The 26136-nt window shown below is 42.6% G+C and overlaps 1 protein-coding gene across 3 annotated transcripts in view; it reads left to right on the top strand.

The window, feature by feature from the left end:
• Positions 1-26136, top strand: part of SUFU (SUFU negative regulator of hedgehog signaling) — a 401082-nt gene that overhangs the window by 48811 nt on the left and 326135 nt on the right. Inside the window, exons 1-2 of one of the 3 annotated variants that reach the window (XM_069239511.1) lie at positions 15937-16275; positions 24664-24798. In XM_069239511.1, coding sequence (XP_069095612.1) covers positions 16121-16275; positions 24664-24798 — 290 coding nt within the window. In that variant the 5' untranslated portion in view covers positions 15937-16120. Of the gene's footprint in view, positions 1-15936; positions 16276-24663; positions 24799-26136 lie in introns of those variants that run through there. The other 2 variants (XM_069239512.1, XM_069239513.1) reach the window with 2 other exon arrangements.

Raw genomic sequence — 26136 nt, 5'->3', positions numbered from 1 at the left:
CTGCGGGGTCTGCGTTTATCCCTCGGAGGTGGGTTTTTGTCCATGGAGGGTGACGGGTCAGCTAGGCCTTTTGCGTGGAGCAATGTCCATGCGTCTTCAGGAGTAGAGAAGAAAAGAGTGCGGGTGTTGTCTTGTATTCAAAGTTTAGCAGGGAACAACAGGGAGTATTTGACATTGTGTTCTCTTAGTCGCTCCTTGATCCGATAAAATGAATTTCTGTTTTTTTGCACCTCTACCGTGAAGTCTGGATAGGCTGTTATTTGCGTATTCTCAAAGTGCCTTGGGCCTGCCTTTCGGAATAGCTGCAGTATAAGGTCTCTATCGCGGTAGTTCAGTAATTTTGCTATTAGGGGGCGAGGATAAGCACCCGGTGGCAGGGGTCTTCCCGGGACCCTATGGGCGCGTTCAATGGAAAAAAACTTTGGAACATTGTTTTTCAAGACCGACTCAGTTAGCCATTGTTCGATGAAGAGTTCTGCGCTGGGTCCTTTGGCGCGTTCAGGAAAACCCACGAACCAGATGTTGTTTCGGCGCGATCTGCCTTCGGCTTCTTCGGCTCTTCGTTTAAGTACCTCCACCTCTGCTGTTATAGCTCCCAGTTGTGATTTAATTTCAAGTATGGATGGTGTGAGGTGTGACGTGTCTTTTTCCAGCCCAGCAACCCTTTCTGCTAGCACCTGCTGGTCCGTACGGAGCAGGTTAACATCCTCAATAACTGAGCCTATTTTCACCTCCAAGGTTGTTTTAGTGTCTAGTATGGCTTGTAACACCTTTTCAAGTTGTGCTGAATGCGTTTGCAGTGTTTCTTCCATTTTCTGAAGGGCTTGATATGTGTCTGAGTCCCCCAATGGTGGAGGCGGTGTATCAGGGTCCATAGTTCCTGGGGGCGCCCGTGGGGTCTTTGGTTTTCCCATTGGTTGGTTTCCGTACAGTGCTATTGTTGGTAGTTGGGATTTGCGCCGCGTTAATTATTTATATCGCCCTGACTTGACGCTTTTATGCTGGTAGCGTATTTAAGATGATGCAAAGGGGCTTTAATTTGTTCCAGTTCCTGAGGGTGTTGGGCAGCCGGGTTTATTTTTGTTACTGGAGCTCAATGTGTATAAGTGCAGTACACGGTTTCCACAGGTTTCACTCTTGGAAGTAATATGGCAGGCACTTTTTGGACCAGCTACCACTGCAGTTTATTTTTTGCTGTACTTAGTTTATCTGTTAACTTCTTGTGCTAATATAATGTTTCTTTACCCGACCCTGCCAGCTTAGAGTTGCGTTGCGTTTCCTGCCCTTGGTATGGTGTGCTTTGGAGGCTATTTTGCTTGGGGGTATAAAATACCTTGAGCACATTTGTCTTCCCACGACTTCTGTTTTTTAGTGGCTACAGCGTTGTGGTCCAGCAGCTTACATGTGTCTTTAACCCGGACCCTGGGGGCCCATTCCGCACCTCCCGGCTCCTGCCCTGTCTGTCCACGGGCCCCCGCACCTTCTAGGGGGACGCGGGAGCCTCGCTGGGCGTGTGCGCGCCTCGCCGGTTCACCGCCGGTCGGACGTGGCACCAACAGGGCAGGGCCCCCAAGGCGGAGCAGCCGCAACTCACCGCTGTCTGGAACCCTGGCACTTTTCGCGATCCCGGTGCAGGCTGTGCCGTATCTTCAGCCCGGGCAGCGCCCGGGTGTCTCCCAGCGTGACGACGCCACGAAGAAGGACGCATCGATCGCTCCGCAGTGCGGCTGTGCGCCAGCCGCTCTAGTCGATCTCCTCGCTGCTGCGCCCGCTGCCACTCCCGTCACGGTGTCTCCGCAGCTGGGGAAGGTGGTCTTCGTCCCTGCGGCGTATCCAGGCATCTTGTTTAGGATATTTATTTTGGGCCGGGGACGGAGCTGCAATTTATGCATCCAACCCGGTCGCCATATTGGACACTCCCTCCCTCGAATGAAAGCCTTTAGGGCATACTAGGGCATCCCACACCATAGTTGAGTGAGCTGTCCCCTATTGACACAGATGAATTTTCTCAAGCTGAGCCCATGAAGTTGATATACTCAGGGTCCAGTAGGAACATACGATCAAAAGTCTATCTGCACCGGGGCAGGGAATCAGACATATTGCTAGATTTAACAAAAAGTGACAGTGGATTATGGTCTGAGCAATCCGTGGATTTATCTTACTGGTTACTGGTTATGGCTAACAAAACGCATACTGAGCCGGAAGGATGTACTTTGAGGGATAGAGTGGAACGTACATCCCGGCTCGCAGCCCCGGTAGGCACTCCAGATGTCCAACAATGCATATGTGGCTTAACAGCTGCTCAGGACTTGGCCATTCTCCCCTGAGTGGCTAGCAGAGGGGCTGTTGAATCCACCCCTGGCTAAAAAAACAGACTGAAGTCCCCAGAGGTACCAATTGGGTCAGGCCATACACTAGGTTCCTCTAGCAAATGACTGAACAGAGCAGGGTCATCCATGTTTGAGGCATAATCCTCACAGACTGTTAATGATATACCACCATTGCCTATAAGTGCAATTAGCCATCCCCTGTACCTGTTGACAGCAACCCGGCCTGCAGTCTATCCAATTCCCTTAGAGAGTAGGGCAACTCCCCTCTTTGGGTCATCAGCTCCAGCTGCAGCAAGGGTATGGTATCCTAGACCATTAAGATTGGACAGTTCCCCAGCAGTTAGAGCTCCTGAATAGATCTCTTGACTACAAGAGTTAAGCGTACAAAGTTCTTCCCTCACAAATCTCACTTGATCCGTTACCATTGATATTCTAGCTGAGGATTAATAGCCGCTGATTGCGACAACAGGTGGTATTATCTATTGGTAAATTGAAGCATGTTCCTATGCATGAGATGATGCTTCAACTCCACTGCCATCTGTATTATACCTCCTCTTTTTAACAAAATTAACCCATGTGCTCCCTCTCAAACCTTAGAAGTTTTGCCCACAATCCACTCCAGCACATTCCTTCCCCCCTCCACCTACCCCCTGGCCGCTGGAACCACCAACCTTGTCCCCTCACCCCAAATCACTCCCCCCAAGCCCATTTCTATCCCACTCAATTGAGTAGGACTTCGTAGTAGCCCTCGGTATGAATCCACACCCACACCCAATACAAATAATTGGTGACCTGGCCTGAAACTAGCCCTCCCCCCTCCTCCCCTCACCTCAGCGATAATCAGGAACTCAAATACTGACAAAAATACTCCCATCCCAAGGAGAAAAAGACAGAAGAGTGAGGCCACCCTAAATAGGGAAAAAGGAGGGATATAGAGGTCTATGATTAGGACTTAAAGGTGATTCCAGCCACTGATCAAGAGAGTTCGCAATTCACTAATCTAGTGCAAGAGACCAAATGCTGGAGTCCAAGCCATAAACCGGCTAGTCAGTACAGGTATGGAAGGTATAACATAAACAGTTAAAGCAAGCTGGGTTCTTACATTTCAGTGCTCCTCTTTGGTGCAATGCTGAGCTAACGATTGATAGATCCTCAATGTACTGGAAGGCCTGGGCTTCAAGTAACATCCTTACAATCCAACACTTCTTTGGAACAGAGGGGATGAAAAGATCCACGATCTTCAACTGGAATACAGACACTGACAACCAATACTGGAAGTACATACAGTTAAAAAGCTGTGTATCCAAGAAAAGAGGGAAAAGAAGAACAAAAGCCTCACCATCTGCTGTTCATGATTATCTAAGTAGGTGGGTTGCATTTAGGAAACTGATCACCGGGCTCTACACTACCATCATTGATGAGCTATATTCCAAACTAAACTGTACACACCTAAAGAGTTTATGATCATGAAAATGCCAAAAAGAATTTGACAAGGAATTATGGATGGATATTCTTTCTACCTACAACAATGGTTTAAGGTGAAGCCCATCTTAAATGTAATTCTTTTAAGATAGTTCATGACCATCATTGGCCTCCTTCTAAGGTTCGTCAGGCGAACATTCCTCCAATGTCTAGTGCTGGCCCTGTTACCAAATGGAGATATTATCCATTTCCTTTCATCCTGCCCCATCCTGCATGCCTACTGGACTGGGACATGGAGTATTGAGCAACAGGTCCAAGTAATGTGCCAATAGCCAACTTTGGATCTGCTGATGTTACATAATTTCGAGGAGGTGGTTGATTTGAATTCCCATGACAGGAGATGGTTGGCTTTCTCCCTGGCATTAGTTAATATCTACATTTGGAGAAAATGGAAAACCGCTGCACCACTTTTGATTTCCGAGGGCTCTGGGCCATGTTGACTTTGGCAACCATAAAGATGCCTTTTGAAGGGAGAAAGCTATTTGAATAGAGACTGGAAGAAAAACAGAATAACATGCATACAGGGAGAAAACATTCCTTTTCTTTCAGAAAATATCAATCAAAAGATCTCAGTTTCTCATTCTCTTAAAAACAATTAAAGGGTCTTTTCGACAACCATCAAGAAGATAGAACTTTGAGAGGAGACTGTCTAACGCTTCTTTTCAAAAGTATGGTAGGAAGCAGAGTCAGGGCTGGAACAACAAGGATTAGCATACCTAACTATGCTGTGTTTCAGGAGATGGTTGGTCAAGTTGTGCAGGTCCCTAGGAGGGTCCACCATTTTCTGAACCAGGCCCCAAAAAATCATTAACATTTTACTAGACCTGCAGGTTGAGTAGCTTGAATAATCTACTCGACCTAACTGTAATGTACTTGACCCGGAAACGGGTTTCACATTGTGGATTCTTAGGCAAATATTATATTTAACAGTCGCCTTTTTCTTCATTCTCACATATGAGTGCACCTTTAAATATGTGAGTTCAGCATTTCTGCTGTAAAAAAATCCTCTTTTGTTTAATTAAATACACTAAATGTTTGCTCCATGTATAATAAATTTAGCCCATATATAGGGAACACATGATCCATGCATGACTTGCCTCCTAGCTTACTAATAGCTTTGCCATCAGGACAGGAGTGTTTCTCGGTTTAAATACTCACTTTTGATAAATATATTACTAAAGCATGATGTGGTAGCATACTGTCATTTACAGACAGTAAATTTCCAAGAAATGTCCAAAAACCTTCCCACTAATTTGCAGCTTTACTGATAAAACTGTATAGTGTATTAACAATCTGTAAAAATTGGGTTTCAGAAAACATTTATCATTTGCACATCACCAAGTAAAGTGTTCTGACTTTTTTTCAATGTATTAAAATATTTTTTTCATCATACAGAATTAGAAAAAATGGTCTTTCACAGCTACTGAAATATATTTTGAAATTTTTGTAAAGTTGACTTAATTATATAAATGTTGTGTGTTAGGAAAAACCTGATACCAAAAGCCTTTCTTTTTACATAGGTCAGACAGTTCACCTTACAAAATCCTGGAACTCTGCAGTCACAAGCAACAGTATTTGCAAGACAAACTGACTTTTGACCTCCGTCTCTGAACAAAAAGCAAATGTGATAAGAATAAGATTTAAGGGCATCTTAATTGCTAATTCAGTTTCTGACTGAACAGAACACCTGTTCTTTTTCCACTCCCCAGTAGGGTCGAGTGGAATCTAAAAATAGCTCGACCTCATAAAATAAATCTCCCCATAGCGAGTGGTCGAGTACATTTTTCGAGCCCTTACAACAGATGCCTTGGTTTAAAACAAACGGTGTCAAGGCTACCAGATATGATTTATTTCCAATCCAGAGATCTCTGGAACATTTCCAAATCCTCCTTGCTCTCCAGAGAAGAAACTGGCACTGACAAAGGGATGCAATCACTCCTACAGAAGAAAGCAATTGCACCAGTTCCTTCATCTCCGAGGGGGAAAAGACGTTATTCAATAGTCTTCTTTGTTCCTAAAGTAACTGGAGTATTGAGGATTGTCATCAATTTAAAATCTCTGAACAGAACAAGAAGATTCCATTCAAAATGGAAACACTGCAAAGAATAATCCTGCTATTTCAAAAAGATAAATATACGGGGACAATAGACATGATGGATGCATACCTTCATGTGCCAGTGGCAGAGAGTCATCAGAAATATTTGAGATTCTGCTTCCACAAGAACCTCTGCCAATTCAGAGTACTACCAGTTGGTCTTCAGTCAGCCCCAAGAGTAGTATTTACCAAATTGGTGGTAGATCTTTAAATCTAGGGTATCCCAGTTAACACATATTTGGATGGCTGGTTGATCTATTCTCCAATGGAGAATGCCATCCTCCAGGGAACATTATTGATACTGCCCATCAACTTAAAAATCCTTATGATGATTTGAAAGTTTCAACTTGCCGAACTTTACAATATTTGAGAAAAAGTGAACAAAGGCTAGGCTTGGCTGACTATCTGGTTCCTTAATTACGATAGTAAATAAGTTCAAGCTCATCTGCAATGAGGTTGGAACAACTTCCAACCGAGTTCCAGCCATAATATTGAGTAATGCTTCTAAATAAGTTACTTATTGTAAATAGGTGTTTACCACCAAAATTGACAAAGAAATCTTGTTTCAGCATAGAATAAACTCAAACTCCTCATCCACCTATACAGCAGCTTTCCCTTCGTCATACCTGTGGACTTCAGGGACGATCTGCTGGAGCTTGTCCCTGCTTCTCATACTTGTGAGGACGGGCCTGCTGGAGCTCTGAATATTTCCCCATCACTCTTTCAAAGAAGTGATGGGAGGCTAACACATAAATCTAGACACCTAAAAAATGTCCTAATAGAATCTGGCTTTCGCTATCTTAACAACCATTTATCAAATAATCAACCAGCGAAAAGGGCTTTTTTTCCACTGCAATTGCAGCATCCACCATTGATTTTACTCTATTCACGTTTCTAATTTTGGAATCTGCGAAAACTATGAGGTTTCAAAAAGAAAGGAAAGTGATCACATTCCCCAGGTAATCACTTTAAAATAGTTTTATTGAAGGTAATTTCACCCTTGGTTAAAGAGTAAACAGTTGTGAACAATAAGAAAATAGTATGAAACTGCAAACTACCAGAGAACCTAGGGCCTCATTACGAGTTTGGCGGAGGGGATTACTCCGTCCCAAAAGTGACGGATATCCCATCCACTGTATTATAAGTTCCATAGGATATAATGGAACTTGTAATACGGCGGGCGGGATATCCGTCACTTTTGGGACAGAGTAATCCCCTTCGCCAAACTCGTAATGAGGCCCTAAGTGTCACTTGGCAACATTTTGGAGACTGATCAAAGAGTTGGATGACCTAAAAATGTAGGTCTGACAACCGAGACCTGAAAAAAAGCAATAAAAATTATCTCTGATCATCTGTCGATTTCCATCTGCAGAACAAGGACCACTCTCTCCAGTAATTCAGACACCCATCATTCATCTGTGAAATTTCTAATTTGAAGAGGCACTAAAGGAGGTCCATGAGACATCTACTTTTTGCCCACGATGCTCAGAGTGCATAAACTCTATCAAGCATCTTAAATCAGCAAACAGAATCTCTATTAAGAGCATCAAAATTAACAAACTTGACAAAAATGGGCTTGGCTTCATGAGGTGATTGTAACAAAGAACATAAAACAAATGTGGTGTTTAATTTTGACTGGAACTGCTTCCTACAGGCCTGCAATAAATTATCATATCCCCTTCGGAAACTGTAAAAATTACCTAATGACACATTTATCCAAACAAACCCTTTCATTGTGTACCTTTACTTCATATGCTCATAACGGCATGAAAATTTCATAGGAGGAGGAAGAATCATCGATAACTCAATGCAAGAACTCTCGAGATCCTGGTGTCAACAAGATCCCAATAGCTGTAATGAAGCATGATCCATTGCTGTGGGACCGGATACTAAGGCCCGTTTTTTACTGTGTTTTGTCCTCCGATCAGGTCACAGCTTCTTGGCACGGGTCTGTAGGAAGGTAGCCTCTTTCTAGCCTTGTTACCCCCCACTTTTGGCCTGTTTGTGAGTATATGTCTGGGTGTTTTTACTGTCTCACTGGGATCCTGCTAGCCAGGACCCCAGTGCTCATAAGTTTGTGGCCTATATGTGTTCCCTGTGTGGTGCCTAACTGTATCACTGAGGCTCTGCTAACCAGAACCTCAGTGTTTATGCTCTCTCTGTTTTTAACATTGTCACTGCAGGCTAGTGTCTAATTTTACCAATTCTGATTGGCACACTGGAACACCCCTAGAATTCCCTAGTATATGGTACCTAGGTACCCAGGGTATTGGGGGTTCCAGGAGATCCCTATGGGCTGCAGCATTTCTTTTGCCACCCATAGGGAGCTCAGACAATTCTTACACAGGACTGCCACTGCAGCCTGAGTGAATTAACGTCCCTGTTATTTCACAGCCATTCTACACTGCACTTAAGTAACTTATAAGTCACCTATATGTCTAACCCTCACTTGGTGAAGGTTATATGCAAAGTTACTTTGTGTGTGGGCACCCTGGCACTAGCCAAGGTGCCCCCACATTGTTCAGGGCAAATTCGTCGGACTTTGTGAGTGCGGGGACACCATTACATGCGTGCACTACATATAGTTCACTACCTATATGTAGCGTCACAATGGTAACTCCGAACATTGCCATGTAACATGTCTAGGATCATGGAATTGTCCCCCCAATACCATTTTGGTATTGGGGGGACAATTCCATTCATCCCCTGGTCTCCAGCATAGAGCCCGGGTACTGCCAAACTAACTTTCCAGGGTCTCCACTGCAGCTACTGCTGCTGCCAACCCCTCAGACAGGTGTCTGCCCCCCTGGGGCCTGGGCAGCCTGGTCGCAGGAAGGCAGAACAAAGGATTTCCTCTGAGAGAGGGTGTTACACCCTTTCCCTTTGGAAATAGGTGTGAAGGGCCTGGGGGGGTAGCCTCTCCTGGCCTCTGGAAATGCTTTGAAGGGCACAGATGGTGCCCTCCTTGCATAAGCCAGTCTGCACCGGTTCAGGGATCCCCCCAGCCCTGCTCTGGCGCGAAACTGGACAAAGGAAATGGGAGTAACCAGAGTGCCCAGAGCTCCTTCAGTGTGTCCCAGACCTCTGCCATCTTGGTTTCAGAGGTGTGAGGGCACAATGGACAGCTCTGAGTGGCCAGTGCCAGCAGGTGACGTCAGAGACCCCTCCTGATAGGTGTTTACCTTTCTCAGTAGCCAATCCTCCTCTGTGGGCTATTTAGGGTCTCTCCTGTGGGTATCTCACCAGATAACGAATGCAAGAGCTCACCAGAGTTCCTCTGCACTTTCCTCTTAAACTTCTGCCAAGGATCGACCGCTGACTGCTCCAGGACGCCTGCATAACTGCAACAAAGTAGCAAGAAGACTACCAGCAACATTGTAGCGCCTCATCCTGCCGGCTTTCTCGACTATTTTCTGGTGGTGCATGCTCTGAGGGCAGTCTGCCTTCACCCTGTACTGGAAGCCAAGAAGAAATCTCCTGTGGGTCGACGGAATCTTCCCCCTGCTAACGCAGTCCCCAAACTTCTGCATCACCGGTCCTCTGGGTCCCCTCTCATCCTGACGAGCGTGGTCCCTGGAACATAGGAGCTGGGTCCAAGTGTCCCTGACAGTCCAGTGGCCCTTCTGTCCAAATTTGGTGGAGGTAAGTCCTTGCCTCCCCACGCCAGGCAGTAATCCTGTGTACTGCGTTAACTGCAGCTGCTCGGGCTTCTGTGTACTTTTGCAAGACTTCCTTCATGCACAGCCTAGCCCAGGTCCCCAGCACTCCATCCTGAGGTGCCCAACTCGCTGAGTTGGACTCGGACGTCGTGGGACCCTCTTTTGTGACTCAGTCGACCGTTGTCCTCAGATCTTCTAAGTGCCTTTTCAGGTGCTTCTGCGGGTGCTGCCTGCTTCTGCTTGGGCTCTCTGTGTTGCTGAGCCCCCCCCCATCTCCTCCTCCAAGGGGCGACCTCTTGGTCCTTCCTGGGCCCTGGCAGCACCCAAATCCTGAACCGCGACTCTTGCAGCTAGCAAGGCTTGTTTGCGGTCTTTCTGCAAGAAACAACTCTGCATCCTCCAGCACGCCGTGTGACACCTCCTGACCAAAGGAGAAGTTCCTGGCACCTTCCGTTGTTGCAGAATCTTCAGCTTCTTCCACCCGGAGGCAGACGTTTTGCACCTTCATCCAGGGTTTAGTGGGCTCCTGCCCCCCCTGGACACTTGCATGACTCTTGGACTTGGCGCCCTTCCTTTACAGGTCCTCAGGTCCAGGAATCCGTCTTCAGTGTTTTGCAGTCAGTTGTTGTCCTTACAGAATCCCCTATCTCAACTTTACTGTCTTCATGGGGTAGTAGGGTAAGTTTACTCCTACTTTTCAGGGTCTTGGGGTGGGGTATCTTGGACACCCTTAGCGTTTTCTTACACTCCCAGCGACCCTCTACACACTACACTAGGCCTGGGGTCCATTTGTGGTTTGCATTCCACTTTTGGAGTATATGGTTTGTGTTGCCCCTAGGCCTATTTCTCCCTATTGCATTCTATTGTGTTCTACATTGTTTGCACTACTTTTCTAACTATTACTTACCTGATTTTGGTTTGTGTCTATATATTTTGTGTATATTACTTACCTCCTAAGGGAGTATATCCTCTGAGATACTTTTGGCATATTGTCACTAAAATAAAGTACCTTTATTTTTAGTAACTCTGAGTATTGTGTTTTCTTATGATATAGTGATATATCATATAAGTGGTATAGTAGGAGCTTTGCATGTCTCCTAGTTCAGCCTAAGCTGCTCTGCTATAGCTACCTCTATCAGCCTAAGCTGCTAGAACACCTCTATTCTACTAATAAGGGATAACAGGACCTGGCACAAGGTGCAAGTACCATAAGGTACCCACTATAAGCCAGGCCAGCCTCCTACACGGTCCATAATTTACCCTCACCACAAAAAAAAACCATAAGTGACCCATCCAATTTCCACCTTTTAGCTCTTCTACATGCTGAAGGGAAAATATTTGCTAAATATTTACTGTCCCTTTTAAAGGACTGGACATCAACCAATAACCTCTTACCAGTATTTCAAACAGGCTTCAGACTAGGATGTGCAACAATAGACAACATATTGGCGAAGACTCTCCTAACAGGCAAGGCGTTACATCATAGAAGATCTTTGTATATCTGCTTTATAGATTACTCTGCTGCGTTTGACAAATTAAACTGCAATCTCCTATGGTGTAAGCTCACAGCACTTGGCAATGATAGTGCCTTGTTACAGTTGATCATGTCGCTTCACTACAAAACTTGGCTGCAAGTTAAATTGTCAGGCTAATCAGCTATTTCCCCCAAAGTCATACTAGAAAACGCGTTCAAGCAAGGCTGTGTTTTAGCCCTGCTACTTTTTTCTTTATATATTTCATACATAGACTTCTATATTCATAAATCCAATTTTTTTCCTCCAAAATTGGTAAATCATATGATCAGCTATTTAAAATATGCTTATTACCTCGCTATTTGGTCACAACCCCCAATAGTTCTTCAGAGTGAGCTCACCGCACTGTATGAATTTACCAAATAAATTGTATGTTTGTTAATAATGTAAAGATTAAAATTCTTTCCTTTGAAAAGTTGCCTTGGAAATTTCACTGTAAACTTCATCAACAAACAGTCGAAACAGGAGACACATATGAATATCTGGGCTTTACTTTGGATACAAAACTGAGTATGATGCAACACTTGGATACATTAAGATCAAAGTCTGACATGGTAACCAAAGCCTTAAAAAGGTTTGCACAATTATACACGACTGGGCTATTAATTCAACTGTTACTGCCTTAAGCACCAAACGTATTCCAGTTTTGTCCTACGCTTCTAAAGTATTCAATGAGAAGAACTTAGACAAACTGGAAATCATTTACATACCCAAGGCACAAACTTTATTTATTCTCCACACTTCAACCCCTCATGCTATGATTCGTCTTGAGTTAAATCTTCTATTTAATAAATCTATTCACCTAACTCAAAAAAGATTGTTTGTAATGTGTTATACCACATGAATATTCAATGAGGGGTAAAAGTTATCAAGATGTGACGCAGAATCCTTCAAAGTACTTTCCATTTTCAGTTAGTGGTATTACCGCCTTAATTAAAGGACACAGTTTATCACTAGATGAAGATCTACTGGAAATGTTGAAATCTAACCATAAATATGTCACTAGAAAAGGCTTACTTGGTCATTCTGAATAAGTGATTTGATCAACATGCCCAGGTATAAGATTCCAAGAGATACAAGAGGTATCTTTTGGACTCTTATTTTCAGTTCAGGCAGCATTGTATCAACTCAAAACTGAAAGCAGTAACAATACAAAACTTTTAAGGTTTCAACTTCTTTATATCTCCCCGAAACAGTTCGAGGGGAGTCCCAATACCACCCACCTTGGTCCTATCTGCAGTCACTGTAACAACGTCAACAAATCCTTACAGCATATTTTATATGTCTGACCTAGTTTGAAGTTATATGCAAAGTAAATACTTGCTGCCAACTTTCTGGAAGTTCTCACTTCGAACAATAAAAGAAGCCACAATGGCATGTTTCTCTCTACGAACTAATAGTCTTATCTGGAACTTGACCACATTTTCTGCAGATGCTTGTGACTAGGTAGTTAGAGTTGTTACCAATCAGATCTCTACAGTGGAACAGTATAAGTATTTTAATAATCTACTTGTGGTCCCTCTTTTCTTGGGTCACGTCCTGCTGTTTGTTTATATATATATATATATATATGTATATTTTTAGGATTTTATCTAGTATGGAGTCACATATTTTTGTACTTAATGCCGTAGATGACTTTGTGATTTTTTTTACTTATTTTTTTATTGTAATGAATTTTAAAAATCTACACAATAAACATATTTCATTCATGCCCCTTGCAGAAGTCCTCCATTCATTCAAAATGACCATACGTATGCTAAACCAGTATGGGTTTCTTTTGAACTTTCCAATATGCCAGGTGATTAAGAGAAAAGATGTTGCATTCATAAGAGCCAGGTTCTGGGCAGATTTGGTTTTGGGCAGAGTTTTTCTACTGAAAGAAAGAATGATTCACCTACACAAATTGTTGACTACTGTCTTTCATCTGAAAAGGCTTCAGCAAGGATGCGGGTGAGGATACAAGGCCATATTGCTTCATGCATTTCCACAGTCTCTTGAACAAGGTTACATCTGCGACCTCTGATGTGGCATCCAAACAGGTACCTTCCCTAATGTTGTTGAGATTTAATAGACAATAGCACCAGTTACAGCAGTGATCATGAAGAATTTACAATGTCAGATGAATCAAGGAAACTTACTAAATGGAGTACCAATGCACCCAGTCCAGCCAAAGGTTTTGAACCGGTGTAAGCACAAGTGGTTTGGGAGCTTCTCTGGGGAACTCTCTCTAGAAGCGAGAGGGAACCAATTGAAAGCATCAAAATCTTCCAATTGAAGGTAAGTGAGGGAAGTATTGTGAGCACTGATCAAGTCCAGCAGCATCTCAACAGGTGCAATGTGTTGGTAAGGTGTGACAACACTGTGACTATTGCATACATCAGCCAAGCCACCAGGGCAGTACTCGTTCAAGGTCGCTCAACAAGATAGCAATCTCTCTGGGCACATGAGCAGATATAGACCTGAAGATCACAAATTTTCCAAGGACTCCATACGGAAACCTGCCCCACTTGCACCTGTAGATGTGGATTCTCTGCAGAATTTTGGGAATTCCAGAAAGTAGTACATCTACACATAGGAGATGTAAATCTGAGTGTAGCTTTACAACTAACTTTGTGAATCGATCTTAATATTGCAAGCACATGCACTTGACCAGCCAAACATGAGAAGGATACATATTCAGACAGGACATTACAAGTGCACTACATAATTCTAAGTATGATATCCATATAAATATTCAAAATTAGATACTAACCTAAATGGTATTTTACCATTACAATGCATGCATTACCTAAATCGTTGTAAATACATGTGTTGTAATTGCATGCATTGAAAACAAACATGCTGCATAAAAAGTAGTAATAGTAATATTTACAAGTGTATTTTGTAGTAATTAATGTTTTGTTATGGTAACATACCAATATATCTGTGTGGGGGGAATCGCTTTTCAAAAGACTTGCCTGTAGTATACTAGTCCTATGTCACTGCCAATGTCTTTGGGTTAAATATCTCCAGCACTTGAATCTTTCACAATTGTTCATTTTTAACCTCTAGCATTTTCCTTTTTGGGGTGCACTTGTGATGCGACCTTCTTCCTTTTAAGCCACTTCCTTTTCAGCCACTCCCTTTTCAATGCCTGAAATCTGTATTCCATATTCTTATGGGTGGAGATTTCACTTGTTATTGACTGTTGTATCAGGCCCACCTTTAACGTGTCCCATTCAATGCAGCTTTTGACTGTAACATTGTTTTGTACAAAATAATGATTGATCTCTCACCCTGTCCTGTCCGAAAATCTGGATATTGTAGCACATTGGGGAGTAATCTCCAGTTGGGCATACTTAGTCAGAACTTGCCACACTTATAATTGAATGTTAGTGGTAATTGAGAGAGTTGGTATCCATGAATAAACTACTGCACATCCAGAAGTTGTAGTAGGGGTGTATGTTGATTGAACCTCTGTTACAAAAAGTAAATGTTGGTGCTTATATGGTGCCTAAACAAGCCCCCCCCCTGCTTATCAAGTGACAGAATGGAGATTTGTGTTTTGAGTCCTAAATATTTATGAACTCTGACCTCTGTGCACAAATGCCTGCTATGTTGGGAGACCCACCAAACTAAAAGGCAGTGTTAAAACTTGAGCAGTTTTTACTCAGACTTTAATTAGATGCTTGTGTCAGTCGCACAAAACACTTCACTTAACATAAGAGCACTCATGGGGCTTTAGGGCGGTGGACGCGTAATATAGTTGTAAAGATTATGGCTACACCTTTTATGGGTGCTTGCTAAGACTCTTTAAATACAGCAGCTACAGCCTGTCCAAAACTCAGTTTTTCGACTGATTTTTGTGCTGAGAGCAAATTATGCCAGATGACAACAGAGGAGGTCTATCTGTTGAGGTGAAGGTACCCAGTCAAGGTGATAAAGTCAGTGGTGGACCTAAGGCAGCAGGACTCACAGTGACCAACAAAAGTGAAAATCTTCACAAATGGAAGATAGCTTCTGTGGCTACTACTCGATCGCGGGGGGGATCTCGTTCGAAAGATCCTAGCCGCCAGCTAATGTGAAAGAAGGCTACGGCTGGCCCACAGTATCAAAAGAGAATGTGGAGACTCCGCCATTCGTGCAGTAGTAAAGGACCTAAGCGCGTTAATTTCCACAACGAAACAGATGTTTACAGTGAATACCCTTAAAATCTGGATCTCCCTTCCCACTAGCCTGATGGGATTTTAAAGAGCCAAAAACTAAATTATCTTAATGAGATAATCCCCCACCTAAATCTAGAGTAGTGCGATGAACGCTACGCGGTGACTCGCGTTGCCATCTATGTAGTACTGTAGCACCCAGCTTTGTTTCCGATCTGCCCGCTGGTCTCGTCAAACATAGCGGCCATCCCGGAAAGGTTGTTATTATGTTTATTAACAGCACCACGAGTTAGTCCATAATGAACGTGTTTTTCAAATGAACCGTGAATGCGTTTTTTTACAAAATCTTACTTGAAACATTTGCAAGTAGAATTTATTCAAGTGTAGGCATTAGGAAGCAATAATAGCTGGAAAGCTAAAAGCATATGCACATTTTAATATCATGAAAATGTACTTTGCTGGGAAATAACGCATGTAGGTACGGTGTTATTTATTAACGCCTGCGGATGATTTACTAGCTCCTTTCAGGTCTCCTTTCTGTGTTTACTTGCGTCCTGTTTTTATTTCTATGACGTAGCTAAACTTCTGTGTCGCACAGTGAGATGCAAAATACGTGTGCCCTGCCTCCGGGCACGGATTTGGGAAGCCGTGGTGAAGCTCCGCCTAACGACGTCTTTGATTGGCAACTTCTTAGCCAATCGGGGAGCTAGAACGGGTCGCGCTGCACAGGAGCAACAAGCGGCTCCAGTGATCCTCCTGCCCGGCTGGGAAGCGAGTGAAGTTTTTCCCGAGTGCAGGAGGCAGCGATCGGGAGCCGCCTGGAAGTTCCTACGCGGCGACATATCTGTGACAGAGAATAGACCAAGACCTGGGCGTAGACATGGCCGAGCTGCGGTCAGCTCCCGCCGCCGGGACCCCTTCGTTACCCTTCAACCCGCTGGTACCCCCCGGCCTGCAGTCAATCTACGGGGAGTGCCGCCGCCTGTACCCTGAGCAGCCCAATCCGCTCCAGGTCACCGCCATCGTCAAGTACTGGTGAGCATGGAGGAGCAGGGCTGCGTTGCACACAGGAGGCGTCTTGTGGAGAGGGATCTGCCCGGGCTGGTGGTGGCAGCGCAGTGTGCTGGGAGGGGGCGAACATGCGAACGCTTAAAGTATACGGAGCGCTGCTTGCACGGAGCCAACTCCTTGTGAGCGGTGAAAAGTGCAGTGGTAGTGAAGGGCTCGCGATAGAGGAGCCTTCTCCACTGTTTCCCATATGGGCGCACCCGGATATCAAAGGGTGGTGTGTCGTTCCACCTGGATGTCTGCTCTGTTGCTTTAAAATTGCGAGTATGTATGTACACGTGTGTGTGTGATAAATTATATGTCGTAATAGGGTCTTTGTTGATCACTGAGGTGCTTAAAAATGATGGCTGTATACTTCTCTTTGTGACAAGCCTTAATTTATTTTGTGCTAGCATTCTCTCTTACACATAGTGATGTGTCTGAGGAGTCTTCCAGGACTGAGAGACGTGTATGGTGGAAATATAAAGTGGACGTTTTCCAGATATGGGTTTCCCTGTTACAAATCCTTGTTGTCGAGTGTGTTTGTCCAGTTGGTTCAATTGTTGTGATGCAAGACCACAGCTTCCAGGTTGTAATGACTTAACAGAAGTTCGTGTAAAAGTCAAAGAATTCTAAATGCAATAACATCTGGGGTGGAGTGAGTATGTTGTGATGAGAAGTAAAGTTGCCTTTGCCACACGGGGATGGTTGTCCCATGTCAAGCCTACCTCCTTTTTTTTTCATCTTCTTCTTCTTCTTCCTCTTCCTCCTCTTCCGTATTACAAGTTCCATTGGTTCAAATGGAACTTGGAAGATGCGGGTGGGATATCCGTAATGTTTGTGACGCAGCAATCCACTCCGCCAAGGTCGCAATCAGGCCCTTAATATAGTATCAGCAAGAGGCCTGACATGAAGGTTTGCCTCCAAAGAATAAGTAAAAATCACCTGGAAGTATTCTAAGTATAAAGTCAAATCACAGCCCGTTATAGGAAATGCTTAGTAAGGGGGCGGGGGAGCTCTTCCACCCCCTTCCTCTCCCAGCAGAAGATGGAGGATGGACATGGCTTTCCCCAGACAGTGGAATTGTTTTCCATTATTTCCTATGGCTGGAGGTGGAGCTCCAGACACTGAGTGAGTAGAATGGAGACAGGGTTACATTTTAGAAATTTAGTAAGGACTTTCTTAGTAAATATCTGCTTTTTAGCTCTTCCTGAGAATTCCTGTTTGGGAGAGGGAGCTGCAATTCCTGCTTTTCAAGGAGAGGAAGTGCCTCAGCATTGCCTTTTTTTGTCTGTCCATAACTATTCGTTCGGAAAGGTTGGTGATAGCCATTTTCAAATATTTCACATTCCATTGTGCCCTTGTTTACGATACTCCTGCTTGGAGTTAGCCGTTTCTACCTACAGTGAGAGCTATGGCTTGAACTAAAGCTGCATCTTGGAAACAACCAGAAAATTACATTTGAAAGATAATTATCTCAAACCAGTTCTGAAACCATAGACCGTGCCTAGAAATGTGTATGAAGGTACAATTCAAACCAGCCCACTTTGTTCCAGTTCCACATTTTTCGTGATCAAGGAAGGGAGGGCTCCACAAAGTACTCAAAGGACTACAGTGTGACCAGGGATGGTTTCTGCATGCTGCTTGAGAAGTGGAGCTGTGTCACTGATGAGGCGGTAGCCCGTTTGACCAGGAAGAATGCAACTTCTGATGACACATAAGCCCGACCAATCAGACCAGGGGCTGCAAGTGCTCTGCATGGATACCAAGCTGAACCTGGCCGAGAAGGCTGAAGCCGCTGATGGTATCATGCTGTTGTACAGGAGCTGCTGTGTTGATTCCTATTACTGACAATCTGACCTTCACTTGATATCATTCTGCCTGATGGGTGTTGTAGATCATGTGACCCAAGACCTATCTTTCAGGAAACACCTCAAGACTTGGCTTTTCGACCAGTGCGCTTTATAAATCCCTGATTGATTGATTGTCTGTTCTCAGCAAAGGAAGGTTCTCGCTGTAGGGGCCACTGTGTCAACCTCCTTTTGGAATAGGACTCACAAGAAGGAATCGAAACAGCAGCTCCTGTGCTGCAGCATGATACCTTTGGAAGGGACCTCCCTACCTTCATTTAAAAAAAAAAAAAAAGTGTAGAGAAGAGAGTTTCTCCATGGGGAAAACCTATTTCACCCTGCTAAAAAAACGTTTTTACAAGTAAATTTGCCCTTAGTATGTAGATGATTTTCACATGAGTAAACATACGTATGTATATTTGCTCTTGCAAAAATGGAATTTACAAATGATTGCTTAGAGTCTACCCGGGAAAATACATCTTCTGCTTGTTTTTGGGCCTACTCTGTATTCTCTCTCTTTAATTCCTGACAGTTGTAAATCCTGCAACATTGGGAGGTCCTAGACCTACAGGTGCCCTTTTGTGAGATCCTTTATGAATAGGGCTTCTAATGTATTATTATGTTATCATTTTTGTTTTACATGTTGCCTATAAATGGTTTCATTTTTTATTATTATTTTAATATTGTCATGCATCAAGCATGTTTTATTAAAATTATACACTAGGGACATCATATGTAAAATTGTACTTTAGTTTAGCAAAACTGCCACCTTCATCTTTTCTTTATTTTTCTTTTGCAAGTTGGAAATACTTTTGGTTAACATTTTATTTCACAAGTGAATACATTTTATGGTGGTTTAGAACAGCCATATGCAACCATAAGACCTTAGTTCAGGTTGGACATATTTTTTGGGGTGTATTCTGAATACAAACAATCACAAATTTTCTCTTCTTGTAAATTCTCATTGAGCATTTTTGGAGTACTATAAACAGCTGCCAGTAGTTATATTTTGGAAATATGTTTTAAGCTTTTTTATAATATAACCACTTTCAAGAAAGCGAGTTGAACATTCAGCTCACTTTATTTCCTGAGAATGCTTAGCCGAACAGCAAAGGTTTTGTGTTAATAATGATCATATATACAAGTATAAACATCTTGTACATTGTGACACATCTTGCCTTAGCAGAAGAACAATCCTCTTTTCCACAACCATACTGTTGCAGTGTAAATTGGAAGTCAAGGGGTTTGCTCCGTATGGGTTGGATCTGCGTGTCCAGTAGTTAAAATAATCAAGATCAAAAAATGTTGTTGTCCTTGGCTTTGGGTGACGGGTATTTCCTGCTACTGTAAACTACTGTAAAAGTAAGCTTACAAAGAATTTTTCTGCATACATTTTCTGGCTTTACTGCGTATGATTTTAGTGAAAATGGTCACACTACGTGTTGAATATTATCTCGCAGTGCACAGAAAAACTTTGCTCTGGTGGAGGTGAGCTCAACTTAGAACATTTAGCAACATTTTCTGAGGGTCTTTTGCATCTCCTAAGCCATGCTGTTTTCAGATTTGATCATCTCTCAAGTTTGATATGTGTTTACTGCTCTCTAAATTCAGAGTGAGTGTTCTCAGTCTTTATTTAGCGATCACCTATGCTGTGGGATTTTGACCAGAAGGAGATATTGTTCAAGGTGAACGTTTTGTCCATGTAATTATAGAAATGTAGCTTGTGTTGGTCCAGGTATCTCAAATCTACTCACTATAGTGCTTTTTTAAAGGCTTTTTGCAATTCCTTGTTCAGCCCGTTGTCTACGATTATCTGTTATGCTCTTCTAGGCTATTGCGCATTGTTATGTTGTACTTTTAGATTGCATTCTTTTGGCTTTTTGGAAGGTTTTGGTATTTGGCCTTTGAGCAATAGGCAGTGGGACGGGGGACATGTTTAACAGTAAAACTGGGGAGAATAGATCACGTATAGGGGTTGTGGAGGCTATGGGTTGTGCAGAGATTAGCCTTGAGAAGTGATTTTAAATATGGCAAATGTTGAATCTTCCGTTTTTTCCATTTCACACAAGGTGGGAAAAGATTATATGAAAAGGAGCCAGCTGTGAAGAAATAAAGGGACATTTTGCCGAGTGGGTGCTCCAGGTGATTGTGTTGTTGGGTATTAAAAAGGCAAAAAAAGAAATATGGATTTGGTTAGGGTTGTTTGTTGGTGATGCCGTTCGGAGTCACTGGCTGCTGTATGTTACTTGAAATCTTGCAGAAAATTGATATTGGTGAACTTATGGAGAACATATTCCAATTAGGAGGCTGCTGAGATAGTGGTTGAGGTATTTATGGTGAGAGATGCCCTTGAAGAGAACCAGAGCAGATACAAAATCACTGAACGATGACAGTGTTGTGAAAGATTAAACAACATGAACGGACAAGCCCTAAATTTGTTGAGCAATAATGGTTTTGATTGGAGCTCTTCCAGGTTTATATTTACAATTGCAGTACGTTATGTGCTTCTAAACTTGCAAACAAACTAGGTGTTTTCATCAGCATTAGGGCCATTGTTTTTGTTATAGCCCCATTTGCCAGTACAGTGGATTATAATAAATTAACCCATATCCGTTTATTTTGTCTCCAGTGTTATGAAATCATTTTTGTAGTGTAATAATACATTTTGAAATCATAATGCTTGGTCTTTCAAAGCAACAACGTAACTTGATTTTCGCTTGTTTATATTTTGAACTTGCCAGTGACAAGCAGTAGACTGGATATTTTGGAGAGTTGATAACATGGTCACTTTGTTATTTAAAATAAGGACTGGCCACTTCAGTTTAGGGTGACAATGTGGCGTGGTGTCCTCCTCAAAAGTATGTGTTAGAGAAATAGGGCAGGCATAGATTGGACAGTTGCCAATTGTTTGTCGAAAGCATGTTTGTGACAAGTATGCTGTCCTGGTTTAAAAAAATACGGAGGCTGAGGCTTGAATTTGCATTGCCCTAGAGAAGTCAGGTTTACAAAAATTGGTTGTTGTAAGTGTAGTGCAAGTTGGTAACTTGAACCAAGTATTATGAAATGAACCAAGTGAGTGTGCATTTAGTGATGTGCTAGGACTTGAACATTGTGGTCTGCCACTGCAAATGTGAGCTGGTGCAGTAAAAGTTAATAGGGGAGTATCATTTTCTAAGAAGACATGAATCTTCAGTCGTTAACATTTTGAAAAGTGTTTTTAGATTTGACAGCAAAGAGGTAATTTGACACTGCTTCTGTGAGTTTAAAGTGACCATTTCAAATAGAACGTACTTTGGAGAAAGCCAAACGATCTTGTCTCTTGGACCTATTGGCTTTGCCAATGTTATTTAGCAATGCTGTGCAGCATCCTCAATTCTGTGCAGCATGGCTAAAGAAGCATTACAAAAAGACTATAATGAAGCCACCTATTCATTTTGTATGCAGATGCGTACAAAATGACGGAGGCCATTTATTTTGTTTTTTATTTACAGATTTGGGTTGGATCAGTAAATAATAAGAAGGAAAGGCACGTAACCCTTTTTTTTCTCGGTGTGTGTGCCACCCCCAGAGTTCTTAATGTACAGCTTAGTGCCACCTGTAAAATAGTTATGCTTTTTGGTTACTCCCACCAGTGGTATTATGTACTGATGACTGCACACTGCGTAGGGTTGCCACAAAAATACAGGAGGTTTTTGTGGGTGGAATCTATTTGCTATGAGATTTTGAGAAAGATGACACACAGAACAACTTCTAAACATTATGATGAGCCCAAAACACCGCCCTTTCACCTTACTTTCTATGGTAAGAACATTTAAATGAATTTTGTGTTCACTGAGCAGCAGCCATTCGTCACCAGTTGTTAGAGGTTTGGTAACACCAGTGTCTTTGTCATTAAGATCCCTGCACGTTCTGGCTATTCAGTTTTCTCCAAGTGTTTATTTCTGCTTAAGCAGTTATTATTCTGTCTCCAGCTTAATCCCTAGTCCTGTAAGCCAGACACCTAAGTCCAGCTTCACCACCTTCATCCAGACACTTGGTCCCTTAAAGGCTTTGCCGTCATTTTCATTTCATAGTTAAGGGTGTGCATTCTCCTTTCTTGTTGGTCAATTGTCTGGGTCCCCCATCACCGGCTTCCTGATACCATGGAGTTTAACTGTACCAAACTGCTCTCTGAGGCCACCATAAGATGGTTTAGAACCTGTTCACAAAAATTTACTGAGGCTGTATGAGAGACCTGACTGTAGTCTTGTGGAACGGCGTGGCAGTTCTCTCAAGGACATTTTTATATCTAACTAAGCAGTGTTGTCTCTTGAAGCGTCTACTTTGATTTCTACCTTTACATGGCCTTGTTTTTTCACCTACCTTTTGCTCATACCTGCCTTTCTGATGCCTCAGAAAGCATCCCAAAGGACCATTATTCTGTTCCATGCGATGCTAGGATTTTGAGGTGAACAGCTACATTCAGAAGGCTCCTTTTCCATTCCCTGTGTCTTGTCCTCTCCTGGTTTCTCGTTTTCTTTAGGTTTGACCTTTCTCGGTGCTTTATGATTACGTTAAAGTGGCTTTAAATTGTATCCATGTGGCTCACCTAAATCTTTTCCACAACGGTCAGTACTTTAGTTGCATTCTTCTTGATTTTCCAACAACAACTGATCCTGTCATCATTCTGTGTACGTTTTGGACATTCCAGTTCTGGCTTCCCATCTGAAATCAGTTACATGAAAGGTATGCATAGGTGCAATACAAACCCTTGAAACAAAAGATTGCACAATTCAGCGTGCTGAGTTATATTTGGCAGGACTTTCTCCTCCGCAAGGTTGCCCTGCTGAACTGAAAGTCCTGCTCTGAGTACCATGCTCTTATACAAGAACGTTTTTGCAAAACATTTTGCAGTGCTTTTCTTTGGCAGTTATTCTTAACTCGTTGGTATGAAATTGGCGAGAAAACAATGGTGGAAAAACATCGAAACAAAGCGGCACAGCCATGCAGGGGTAGGCATCGATCCTCCGTGTTTGTTTAGTGTGGGACCTTCATCGTAGGCAGGGATAAATATATCCCAGAAAGCCAAGGAGCAGCTCATATTTGTGTGATTTTTGGCTTTGAAACTGGTACGATTTCTCAACTCTCTGTTTTTTAGGGTTGAATACATTGGTTTGTATTTTTTTATACAGTGATGAAAACACCCAACTCCTTCTTCCAACTGTCTGTCACCCACGTCCCAGATTGTCGCAGTGCCAGCCCCAAGTTTTCAAATTCAGGCCCCTCAGATCTTAAATATCTTTTGATCTCTAAGGGACCTGGGGCATGTTAGCTCCGTACTTTCTAGCGAAATGCCCGATTTTGCTGGGCAGTGGGTGAAAGCAGGATGTGTATTCTAGTGGATAATAATTGGAATATCGGGTACTTGTGGGACTGGAGGAAGACAATTTCTCTTGTAGTGCCAGGAAAATAATTATTTTATCTATATATTTCCTTGTCATATGCAGAAATAATGTACTGGTAGTTCCAGAATGTAAGTTTCATGCAGAGTACACGTATTTGCTTTTCCTTGGGCAAAGTGAACTCCCAAAGAAAAGCTTTGTCAGAGAAGGCCCCTCCTCAGCATAGCTTTGCAAAAAGGCTGTTGTTTGTAATGAATAGCCCTGCTCTGGGCGTGCAGCATGGGATATCTTCCGTAAAATGCTTCTGACTTGTTAGATTCAGGTCCTGCTCTCACTCCTGCTGTGACTTAAAATCTCGCCTGCATTGCTTGAACATTTTCTGATGGGAATTCAGCTGCAGTCAGTAGGATTTACACATTCTCTGACACCCCCCCCCTCCCCCCCTTTTGAGAAGAATAACAAGTAGCACTTATTTTAAAATGATAGTTTTGCTTCTTTGAAGTACTTTGCGCTAGTGCTTCAAACGAACAGCATTTTGTTTTGGAAGCCAAAACTTCCCATTTTCCTCACCCTGTTACAGTGCATGTTTTTTATACGATACAGCATTGGTTAGCAATCGTTTCTTGCCTTTCTAAGCTAAATGCCTGTTTTGCTCTGTGTCTCTTCTGCCTTACATAGGTTGGCCTATAGAGGGGCTTCCCTGGAGAGGGGAGCAGGAGGATCTTTTATTCATGTGTCCATCCCTTTCCAACAAACACCTGTGTGTGTGTGAAGGGAGTGTGTATTTGTTAAATGCTGAACTGTGGACACGTTCTAAATGTTTGGCAGCTTCACTTATTCCTGCTGCCACATATATCATTTGGTTGACTGTCCCCCTGCTGCAGAGTATATTCATTTCTTAATGCAGTGCCTTTGTCTTCTGGTCCATTGTCCATATCTCATTTTCCTTTGCCACCCTGTCCCAATTGCTGGACCTTCTTTTTACAGTGCTCGAAGTGAAGTGCTTTATTGCTTTAGGAGCTATCTCAATACCACACTCGATTTATTGATGCTTGGATACTGTTCGTTAGTGCTGGCAATGTACTGGTTAAAGACATCCCCAGAGACCTACCTGCAGTATCTGATTGTAGTTGTCTGTTTTTCAGGTTGGGTGGCCCAGATCCTCTGGACTATGTCAGCATGTATAGGAGCCTTGGAAATCCAACCATGAGTGTTCCTGAGCACTGGCATTATGTGAGCTTTGGGCTGAGCGACCTGTATGGAGACAACCGAGTACACGAGTGAGTATTTCTAGTCATTCTCTGGCCTTAATATGTGAATGTTAAATATGGCCTGTTCTCTTGCTGATGATGAGGGGGGAGGAGGTTAACAGGTTTATTGGTCTACCTCAGTTATTGCAGTTATTGTTATAGTTTCTGTAACTGTGTTAATTTATATGAATGCCAAATGGGTAACACAAGTTGTACCTAAAAAGCGCTTGGTCATTCAAAGAAACGAATAAACAAATTAATGGCAGTATTTGCTTCAAGCAGGCTTGTGAATCTATATGCGGTAAAATTGATTATTGCTAATCTTTTTAATTGGAGGGCTACCGTGATACATTTTCTGCTTTCCTTGAACTATATGGTGTTCTTATGCTATTTGATATTTTTGTGTGATGCTCTGTTAACAAATTAACTGAAAAGATTTGTGGAGGAAAAGGATATTACGGGTAAAAGATTTTAAATTTGTCAGGAACTTGTGAAAATGTTATCCATCATTACATATCGTCAGAGGCAATCTTTGAATTTGTAATACCTTCATCTACGGAGTTCAAAACTGGTGCCTTTTTCTGAAAAATGTTTTCACTTGACTCATTGATTTTGATGCTGGCAGCTTGTATCTTTTTTGTTAGTTGCTTCGTGTCTACCTTTACAAGAATACCTTTTGTGCTTGAACCTATTAAAAAAGCACACGTTTAGAATTTAAGTAGAGGTCAATGTCCTTATCAATGTGATTGAGCCACATATGCTCAGGACCAGATGTGTGAAGCTATTAAGCAACTCCCAAATGTTATTAGTTTGATGATAAATGCCCCCATCATGGTTTTATTGAAGCATCAAGCATTATGATCATAGTGACTCGTACATAAAAACATCATGCCTAGGCTTGTGTTCCACCTGAAGTCTATAATCTGGCCTCGATCCAGTGCTCCCACCATTGCTCCCCTGCCTCCCCCCCCCCACACACACACACACATACACATATGTTTTTAGTCCGAGTAGAGAAACAGTAGAATGAAATAAAGTAATTTGAACTTTTGGAGGTGTGCTGCTGAACTGATTGAATTTTAAAAGCCTTAAACTAATCATAGGCATTGACACACTATTAGCTTTGCAAAACCTTTCCCCCTTTCTTCGAATTTTCAAAAAAAAAATGTTTTGTTCCCCTTCTGCTCCACCTCCTTTCCCTCCATCCCTTTTGAGAACTCAGTCTTAGCAGCTACAGTGACAGTTGTTGTTAAACATATGTTCCTTCTTTGAAAATGTGTTTTTCTGATGGTTATTTTAAGGTAGTGACTGTTAAGCACATACACCCTGATTGCCTGCTAATGTTTTGCTGGCAGTTCAACCAGTAAG

This window comes from Pleurodeles waltl, chromosome 6 (assembly GCF_031143425.1).
Source record: "Pleurodeles waltl isolate 20211129_DDA chromosome 6, aPleWal1.hap1.20221129, whole genome shotgun sequence".
In the NCBI taxonomy this organism is placed as follows: domain Eukaryota; kingdom Metazoa; phylum Chordata; class Amphibia; order Caudata; family Salamandridae; genus Pleurodeles; species Pleurodeles waltl.
This window is presented reverse-complemented; position numbering and strand designations above follow the sequence as displayed.